The following is a 9,285-nucleotide window of genomic DNA, read 5'->3' on the forward strand; positions in this document are numbered from 1 at the left end:
CACACACACACACACACACACACACACACACACACCCTATGGCAGTGGAGACGCGGGGACTAGAAGCTGTGACAGCCCCGTGGGGTGAGCTCCTGGAGGGCTTCCTTTCCCGTCACCCCTCTTGCAGAGCGCCGGGTCACACTGGGCCTGGTGCTCACTCTGTGTGACTCCCAGTGATCTCCCCGGAAGCGGGGGGCGGAGTGGTGCAGGAGGGGGCCTCTGTCCCCAGCTGTCACCTAGCTGAGGAAGGGGAGCCTTTACTGCACCAAACAGCCCGCCCAGATGGGCCTTGAGGCGCTCTAATTCATGTCGGAGACATTTAAGAATAACAAAATATTTTTAATGATTTCTTAGGGGAATCGGGAAGACATATTTTTTGTTCTCATTAAATTTTATCTCAGACACAAGAACCCAAATGTCAGATGCGGGTTTGGGGCTCCCTGTGCTGGCGGTGCCCCCCTTCCTGGTCCTTACCCCCCCCAGCACCCCACGCGGCGGGGGGGGGCAAAGCAGAGGTGCAGATGCACGGGCTCCATTTGTGTCTTTCTTGACAGGCAAATTATTTGTGGGATTTCTCCCCCACCCCCGCCACACACAAGTCCTGATTCAACATTTTTGTTTTCAATGGCTGCTCCCAGCCCAAATCTTTGGCAGAAAAATGCGACATGGGCTGATTGCTCAGCGAGTATTTTGATAAGTTTGAAGCCTGCTTGTCTGTAATTACGAAAGAAAATCGTAAATCTTTTAGATATTGTTCACACAGATGTGGCGTGAAGTGTGAAGGGGGAAAAAAAGCAGTAAAACGTGTTAAAAGCATAATTAATGTCATTGTCCTAGAGGAAGATTTGATTTACGCCTCTGTGACTCGGGCTGGTGGGGCCCGCGCGCACAGCCCCGCGGGAGGCCGCCGGTCCCACCTGTGACCTGACCACTCGATAGTTACAAGGAGAAACAAAGGAGCTGGAGGCTCACGCCTGTCATCCTAGCTACTCAGGAGGCTGAGATCTGAGGATCCAGGTTCAAAACCAGCCTGGACAGGAAGGTCTGTGAGACTCTCCTCTCAATTAACCAGCAAAAAAAAAAAAAAAGTGGAGCTGTGACTCAAGTGGTAGAGCCAAAAAAGCTCAGGGACAGCACAGGCCCTGAGTTCAAACCCCAGGACTGGCAGAGAGAAAGAGAGAGAGAGAGAGAGAGAGAGAAGCCAAACAAGGAAAGCGAGTGGGAGAGAGGCTGGCTGGCATCGTTGCTGAGCAGAAGAGCGAGGAGAGGTGAGTGCCATGCATTCTTCTGCCTTTGCTTTTTTGTGGGTTTCCCCCCCCATTTGCTATTTTTAAATAAGATGCAGGATTTTATGATTCCCCACACGTGTGTGGCTTGCTCTGTCCCTTCTTTTGGAGCGAGTCTGGTCAGCAGCATGGTTAGGTTTGGGCTGAAGCCGCAGAAACACCTGCCTGGCTCTCAGTGTGGTGTGTGACCTTGGCCAGGGGTCTTACCCTCTCTGAGTGCCGGTGTCCATGTCTTTCAAGGAGAGATAATCATAGAATCTGTCCGTGGGTCAGCAAGAGGTGCTATGCTCTGTACCCCAAAAGCCCTGGATAGCTCAGCACCCCGCAGACTGGGGTGTGAAGGTGACCAGCGTAGGCTGGGGGCCGTGGAGATCATGGGGACTAGGGACACCGTGAGTGGTGGGGTGGGGAATCTTAGACCATTGTGGGCTTTGTGGTTTGTCTTCCCAATGACGTAAAAGAAACGGACGCCCCATGGGCTCCAGGGGTGCAGAAGTTGAAGGAAACGCATCTCGGAGGAAAACAATTTGTTGGAGCATTTTTTTCCTCCTCTCCTCTTTTTCCTGCGTGCTTTTTTTTTCTTTTTTGTCAAAACAGTGGCTGACAGCACACGCAGAGCCATCCCTGCCCTCAACGAAATGGCTTGAGCCTCCTCCTTCCTAGCGGTGACAGAGCCGCAGGAACTTGTCTGTGCTCTGTGTGTGTGTGCTGAAAATTCCTGAGCATCTTCCAGCTTAGGGCTCTGGGGTGCTGGCAGGGCCTGGCTTGGGGGCTGAGATCCAGGAGTTAAAACTTGGCAAGAAAAATATGTGGTAGTCGTCTGGCAGCCAGAATTGGTTTATTTGAGTAAATACTGCACTTCCTTCTTTATTGGACACAAAATCCCTTCCTATCCATCCGTGCGCCCAGTTTGTATATCCTTTGTCCACCTTCCTGGCAGATGCTACTTTCTTATTGATTTGTCACCACTCTTTATATATTAGGGATATCACCCGTGCACTAATGGGAATCTTTATTTCCTCTCCTCTCCACTAGCCACCTTTTGTGTCCTGACTTTGCTTCTGTGTCTCTTGAGTATACACACACACACATGTACATGAGGATCTCACCAGCCCTTTGCTTTAGGTCCTGACTTTAGCACCTTTTCTCCCCTTGAGTGTGTGGGGTGGCGAGTGGGGTTAGTACTTCTGTGGTCTTTGCATTCCGTGTGGATGTGTGCTGCTCCTGGGCTTGAACCTGGGGCCTGGGTGCCATCCCTGAGTTCTTTTTCTCAAGGCTGACTCTGCTGCGTGTGGCCTTTTGGTTCAGTGGTTTATTGGAGATGAGTCTCAGGGAAGTTCCTGCCCAGGCTGGCTTTGAACCATGACCCTCAGATCTCAGCCTCCTGAGTAGCTGGGGTGACAGGCGTGAGCCACGGGGGGGGGGGTCCTGGCTTTGAGATCTTCGTGTTTTTGTGTGTGCTGCTCAGGGGAGGAGGGAGGCTCAGAGCTGGCAAAAGACTGGCTCTGGTGCCCCCTGGTGGGCGTGCCACGGCAGGAAGTAGACTCGTTCTCTGGATGCTGCGGTCTGCAGGAGCAGTGCCCCCTCCCCCCAGGCCTGCGGGGGGGGGTGGTCCCAGGTCATCGGAGGACAGACAAAGCCTGGTGATGCTGTGGTCCCCGGCAGGCCGGCTCCCTCCCCTCCGCCGTCGCAGCCCCCTCTCCCCCGCCCTCTGCCAGGCCGCTCCCGCCAGCACCCGGGGGCTGGCATCAGAGTCCATCCCTGCTGCCCTGGGGCTCTGGAGACAGACAACCGCCCAACCGCCAGGGCTGGCCCATGGAGGTGCCCCTGAGGGAGACGTGGGGCTCAGTGATGGCCTGTTGGGGCATTTCTGGGGACCTTCCAGTCCCCATAGACAAACATCCCCGACCCTCTATACCATGGCGGAAGGTTCCATTGTCCTGTGTGCACATTGGGCTTCTGAGGACGCATGAGGCTCAGAGAGGTCTAGCCACTTGCTCAGGGTCACCCAGCAGAATCCCAACCCCTCGGCCCCCACTGAAGCCAGGAACCCCTCACCCAGAGAAACCAGCCAGTTCCAGCCCTAGGGGAGGAAGGCGGCAGCCCATCCCTGGGGGAAAATGAAGCTTCAAGAACTGAAGTGGGCCTCGCTAGGGCCCAGATGGAGCCGGCTTCAGCCCGGGGGTGGGGGGAGCCCGTGGAAGCTGGGAGGCACTATAGAGGCAGGGGTCACCGTGGAGGCTGGGTGGCATTGTGGATGCAGGAGGGGGGGGAGGAACACTGAAGAGGCTAGAGGCACTGTGAAGGCCGGTGACACTGTGAAGGTCGGGGGCACCGTGGAAGCTGGGGTACCATGGAGGCCGCGGGTACGGCGGAGGCCGGGGGTACCATGGAGGCCAGGGGTACGGCGGAGGCCGGGGGTACCATGGAGGCCGGGGGTACAGCGGAGGCTGGGGGCATGGCGGAGGCTGGGGGCGTGGTGGAGGGGTGCATCTATACTTCTGCCTAGATCCATCTACACCCACTGTGGGCGGCATCCCCTAAAACCTTCCCAGGGCACCTGTGTTGGGATGGACTTAATGCCCCCCCACCCCCTTCAGGAGCACCGCAGCACCGGCCACTGGGGACACCCATATACTGTGCGTCCTGCGCCCCAGCCTGCCCGGGTGCGGGGTCCCCCCTCTCCTGTCCTCTTGGCCCCGCCCACTCCAGTTCAGCTCCTCGAGGGGGTCCTTAGATGTAGACACCTCAGCGTTGGGGTTCCTGTGTCTAGTGGCTGGTGACTTTTGTTGATTGCTTTCATCGTGGCAGCCCCGGGTGGGGCCGCAGGGCCTGCACGCTGCCCCTGAACTTCCTCATGTGAGGCTGGCTCTCGACCGCTTGAGCCACAGCGCCACTTCTGGTTTTCTGGTGGCTTACTGGAGATAAGAGTCTTATGGTCTTTCCTGCCCGGGCTGGCTTTGAACCGTGATCCTCAGGTCTCAGCCTCCTGAGTAGCTGGGATGACAGGCGTGAGCCGCAGGTGCCTGACTTAATTCTTTGGCCCTCAGCTCCCCTGTTGCTGAGAGGCTCCATCTGGCCCTGCTTACCTGCGCATGTGCAGCTTCTGGTTCTTTCCTTGGGCTGAGGTGGGCAAGACCCAGGAAACCAAGGTGGGCAGGGCCAGCGCAGGTCAGCGTGAGAGCCGGTCCCTCGGGGCTCCCTGAAGTGTCCCACTGGCCTTTGCTGAGCCTATCGGGAGCCATGCGCCGCAAAGACGGCTTGTCACTGAGTCATTGAGTCCTCGCGGTGGTCTCACGGGTGCCAACTGTGTCCGTTCTACAGAGAGGGAAAACTGAGGCTTACAGCAGTAGGACACCTTATCTGCGGCCCTGCATGGAGTGAGAAATGAGACCCGAACCCAGATGTCTATGGTCCAGTCCCTCTGCCATCTTCCCGGATGGAGCATCTGTGCCGGCCCGGCCGCCACACCCACACCACCGCCCGCCTTCCGCACTCAGAAGGGCCCCGGGGCCGGTGCGCCCACCTTTCCTTGCTCAGTAGACATTTACTAAACTCATACTGTGTGTCAGAGACCCTCTGCATCCTCATCCCCGTCGCTCCCATTTGTCCATCTTGCTTGGCCTGAACAGCCCTGGCAGCTGCCTGAGCCCTGACTGGCTGGCAGACTGGCTCAGGTTCCCAGGGGAGTGTCTGATTGGCCAGCCTGAGTCAAGCGACCTCCTTGCCAGTAGGCAGGACCTTGTGATGGACAGCCTCATTCGAAGCTAAGAGGGAACTGTAACTGTTTCTCCACTTTGGCCCCTGGAAAGAAACAGAAGGTCCCTCCCGCAGCCCCGGGGGTCCCCCGCCTTCTTCCCACACCAGGAGTGTTACACACAGGCCACACACACAGGACCGATGTGTGACAGACCCCGGGCTCCCGCGGTGCCCCTCTGACAGCTATTGGGAGAATCTGCCTGGTTCTAGCCATCTCACCGCCTCCCCTCGGGGAAGTGTCATCGTGGCATGCCTCAGTTTCCCCATCAGCAGTATGTACCTCGCGATATGGGGGTGAGCTGCCCCTGCACAGGGAGATGAAGTACAACTGAGCCAGCCAGGCCCTCCCCAAACAACCGTCTCTGCTGGACTTTGGACGCCAGGGTGGCACGGGCTCCAGGCACGTCCTCCTGGGGCGCAGCGCGAGCACTGGGGGACACCCCAGAGCGTTGCCAGGCATGCTGCCTTCTTGGGGTAGTAACAGCAGCCAGGGCCCCCTGCAGTGCCCCCACTCCTCCCCTCTCCACCTCCCTCGCGTCCGCCCTACACACCTGGCCTGCTTGACCATCAGGGAAACTGAGGCTCTGCACAGTCGGTTCTGTGTGCAAAGGGCACATGGCCAACAGGACTCAGCCTTGCGCCCCCCCCCCATTCACTGCACTTCCAGAACAAGTCCTGGTGCTCACCTTGAGTTCACCTCGCTCCCCGCAACCCCTGCGGCCATCCACCCTCTCTTTCCTTCTCAAACCTGCGGACACAATGGGAAGCGATTCCTTGAACTTATTAAAAAATCCAGACTTGTAAATTAATTTGCTTGTGTTATACAAAGGCAGTGCAGATGGACTCATTAGCATGCACACAACAAATAATTATAGATGAATTTTTAGCTGGCCTGCCTAATGCGCTTGCTGGGTTAATTATGTCAATGTATAATTACATCAGCCCGGGGAGACATAATGGCAGACCCTGCTGCGGAGGGGGGCTGACAGAGAGCCGCACCGCCGCCTCACACCTGCTCACCCGCCACGCGTGCCCATGGTCTGGCCTCCTGCCACCTAAACAAACAGGCGGCCGCACAAGACAAGGGGACGCCTTGTTCCAGCCTGACCTGAAGCCCCCTGCCTGCCCCTGGTGTCTTCTGTCCACAAAAATGTATTGGGTTAGACCAGGAGGAGAGAACTGGAGGGATGGGACCAGACCCCGGGACCCCAGGGTCCCGGGCCTGAGGCGAGGAAGCACTGGCTTCCATGGCGTGGCTGCCCAGCATACCCCCAGGAAAGGCGCCCTCACGATCTCGGAGCAAGGAACCCTCAGTGCTCCACGCTGCCTTGTTTGGGAATCCCCCCACCCCCCCACACCTCCGGGATTGTTAGCACCCACCCCCAGGGAAGCCCCCCCAGGGGGCTAGCCAGGAAGCAGTGGAGAGGGACCAGAAGTTGGAGGTGGCTTACATGAAGAGCGGAGGTTGAAGCCGGGTGCTGGTGGCTCACACCTGTAATCCTAGCTACTCAGGAGGCTGAGATCTGGGGATCACGGTTCAAAGCCAGCCTGGGCAGGAAAGTAGGTGAGACTCTTTATCTCCAATGAACCACCAGAAAACCAGAAGTGCTGCTACAGTTCAAGTGGTAGAGCGCTCACCTTGAGCTGAAGAGTTGAGGGCCAGTGCCCAGGCCCAGAATTCAAGCCCCACGACCAACAACGAAGAATGGAGGTAGAAGACTACTTGTTACAGGAACACGAGAGGCACAGGAGGCCGCTGCCAGCTTTGTGTGCCAAGATCCCTGAGGAAACGGAGCAGGGCGCCAGGGGCTGGCCTCAGCCCCTAGACCTCCACAGGGCCCTGCCTCAGTGTCCCCACAGCATGCAGGCTCAGAGGGGGGCGGGGACCCAGCGCAGTGACACACCATGATGGGGAGCCACAGAGCCACTGTGGGATCAAGATGGACCATTATGGTGACAGACAATGTGATGGGGGGTGCGTACCCTTGAGCCATCGCAGCTGCTCTGGGGGGCCCTGGGGCGGTCCATCTCTCCAGCTCCCCACAGAATATCCACTCTCCCCCCTTCTCTCTCCATGCAGACCCTGTGTCCAGGTTTGAGGTGGGGCGCAGCCTGGACAACAGACCGCAGCCCCCCAGCTGGGACCCCAGCAGCCAGGCCCGGCAAGACCCCCCCTCCCCGTGGAAGAGGCACCCGGAGCACCGCGGGCCCAAAGGTACTGAGGCGGCCCCAGCAGCTGGACATGGCCTCCCCCTCCCCTGGGGGCAGAGACAGGCAGTGAGCCCAGATCTCAGTCTGCTGAAGGGCGGGTGAAGTGGGTGGAGAACATTCCAGAGGGCAGAGGTGCCCCATCTCCATGTGACAGGGAATGCCACTGCTGAGATTTGCTCCCAGAGACACAAGGTAGAGTTTGCAGAGGTGGGGCGGGAGGGGGCAGCCCACCCTTCTACACCCAAAGTGGCTGGCTGCAAAGGATGCTGGGAGATGTAGTCCAGCCATGTCTGGGAGGAGAGGGGCAGGTGGAGAGCCCTGGAGCCCATGACTTCCTGGGTGGGTGCCAACCTCCAGGTAGTGCCCACATTCCTTTCTGCCACTCTCTGCTGCTCTGTAGACCCATGGGCCCTGGTGGGGAATCTGTGATTATGCATTTAGCCCCTGAAGTTGGGGAACCGCTAACAAGTAGATTCAAAGCAGGGTGCTGCCAGTGGCTCACACCAGTCATCCTAACTACTCAGGAGGCTGAGATCTGAGGATCGCAGTTGGAAACCAGGCTGGGCAGGAAAGTCTGTAAGACTGTTATGCTTGATAAACCACAAAAGGCCAGATGTGGCGCTGTGGCTCAAGTGGAAGAGCACTAGCTTTGAGCTGAAGAGAGCTCAGGGACTGCACCAAAGCCCAGAGTTCAAGCCCCAGGACTGGCAGAAATAAATAGATGATGATGATGATGGTGATGGTGGTGATGATGATGGTGAGGATGATGATGGAGGCAGACACCGTGGGAGCTCGGCCGAGCTGCCAGGAGCCACAGGCCAGGCCCCATGCTGTCATCTGTCACCTTGCTCCTTGGGCGATGGGTGTCTGTCTCTGTCTCCCTGCAGAGCAGAGGGACGGGCTGTGTCCCCCGGGACCCATCCTGACTGAGGGCAGCTGCGTCCCCGGACCCCCCGGGAAAGCCCACCTGACAGACGCCTTGCTGCACCGGAATGAGGCAGAGAAACAGAAGTGAGGGAGGGGTGCCTTGCGGGGGGAGGGAGGGGGAGACGGGTAAGAGGGGGCGATGGGGCCGCCCAGACCCGAGCCTCACCCCAGGGGCTTGGCTGTCCACCCTGGGGAGCTATCACTCTTCTGAGCCTCGGTTTCCCCATCTGAAAAATGGGGATCAATGCCCCAGCTTGGATCAGGGCTGTCTGGAGACCCAGAACTGATTTGGGGGGGTTGGTATGTAAGGACTTGGCTCACATAACTGCGGTGCTGGCACAGGAGGCTGGTGTGCGGGCACAGGCAGGCCGCTGGGCACTGGGGCGGTGGGAGTGGCTCTGGGGGCCGGGCACTTCCAGGCGGTGTGTGGTGGGTGAAGTCGGAGTTCAGGGGCTCCTCCCCTCCACCACAGAGCCAGGCCATGTCAGGTGCCGCAGCTTTGCATCAACCTTTCCAACCCTGCCAGTGCCCCCCTCTCTCCCCCAGGAGCCTCCGTGGCCCCCGAGCACCGACTTCACCACACACTGCACACCGGGCCGGGCTGGGCCTGCCTGTGACACCCCGAGGCAGAAACCCATTTTGCAGATGGGGAAACTGAGACCCATTGGTGCTGTAGAAAACGCACAGCACCCCCGGGGGGCACACAGTTGCCATGCAGAGAGGGGTGCGGGTCGTGGGGAGGGGAGGGAGGGCTGGGGGCCACGGAGGCCCCTGCGGCCTGTACCAGCGTCCTCTCCTCAGGGGCCTTCAGGACGTCCAGCTCACCCTGGCAGCCAGACTGGGGGAGGCCGAGGAGAAAATCAAGGTGTTACATTCAGGTGCGCACCTGGGAAGCTGTGGGGAGACCCCTCGCCCCCTCCCCAGCCCCACCTGGGCCTCACCCGCCTGTGTCTCCCCAGCGCTGAAGGCTACGCAGACGGAGCTGATAGAGCTGCGCCGAAAGTACGATGAGGAGGCGGCCTCCAAGTATGTGAGCTGGCTTGGATGCCAGACGGCCTCCACCCTGATCCCAGACGGCCTGCACCCTGACCCCAGACGGCCT

At 58.9% G+C, this 9,285-nt stretch overlaps 1 protein-coding gene across 1 annotated transcript in view; it reads left to right on the forward strand.

Moving 5' to 3' along the window:
* The window catches only part of Cux2 (cut-like homeobox 2), a 45,243-nt gene that overhangs the window by 10,176 nt on the left and 25,782 nt on the right, over positions 1 to 9,285 (forward strand). Inside the window, exons 3-6 of the mRNA XM_013023090.1 lie at positions 7,126 to 7,260; positions 8,144 to 8,267; positions 8,985 to 9,061; positions 9,143 to 9,209. Of these exons, the coding sequence (XP_012878544.1) occupies positions 7,126 to 7,260; positions 8,144 to 8,267; positions 8,985 to 9,061; positions 9,143 to 9,209 (403 nt within the window). The remainder of the gene's footprint in view (positions 1 to 7,125; positions 7,261 to 8,143; positions 8,268 to 8,984; positions 9,062 to 9,142; positions 9,210 to 9,285) is intronic.

Source organism: Dipodomys ordii, unplaced genomic scaffold (genome assembly GCF_000151885.1).
Source record: "Dipodomys ordii isolate 6190 unplaced genomic scaffold, Dord_2.0 Scaffold66, whole genome shotgun sequence".
Taxonomy (NCBI): domain Eukaryota; kingdom Metazoa; phylum Chordata; class Mammalia; order Rodentia; family Heteromyidae; genus Dipodomys; species Dipodomys ordii.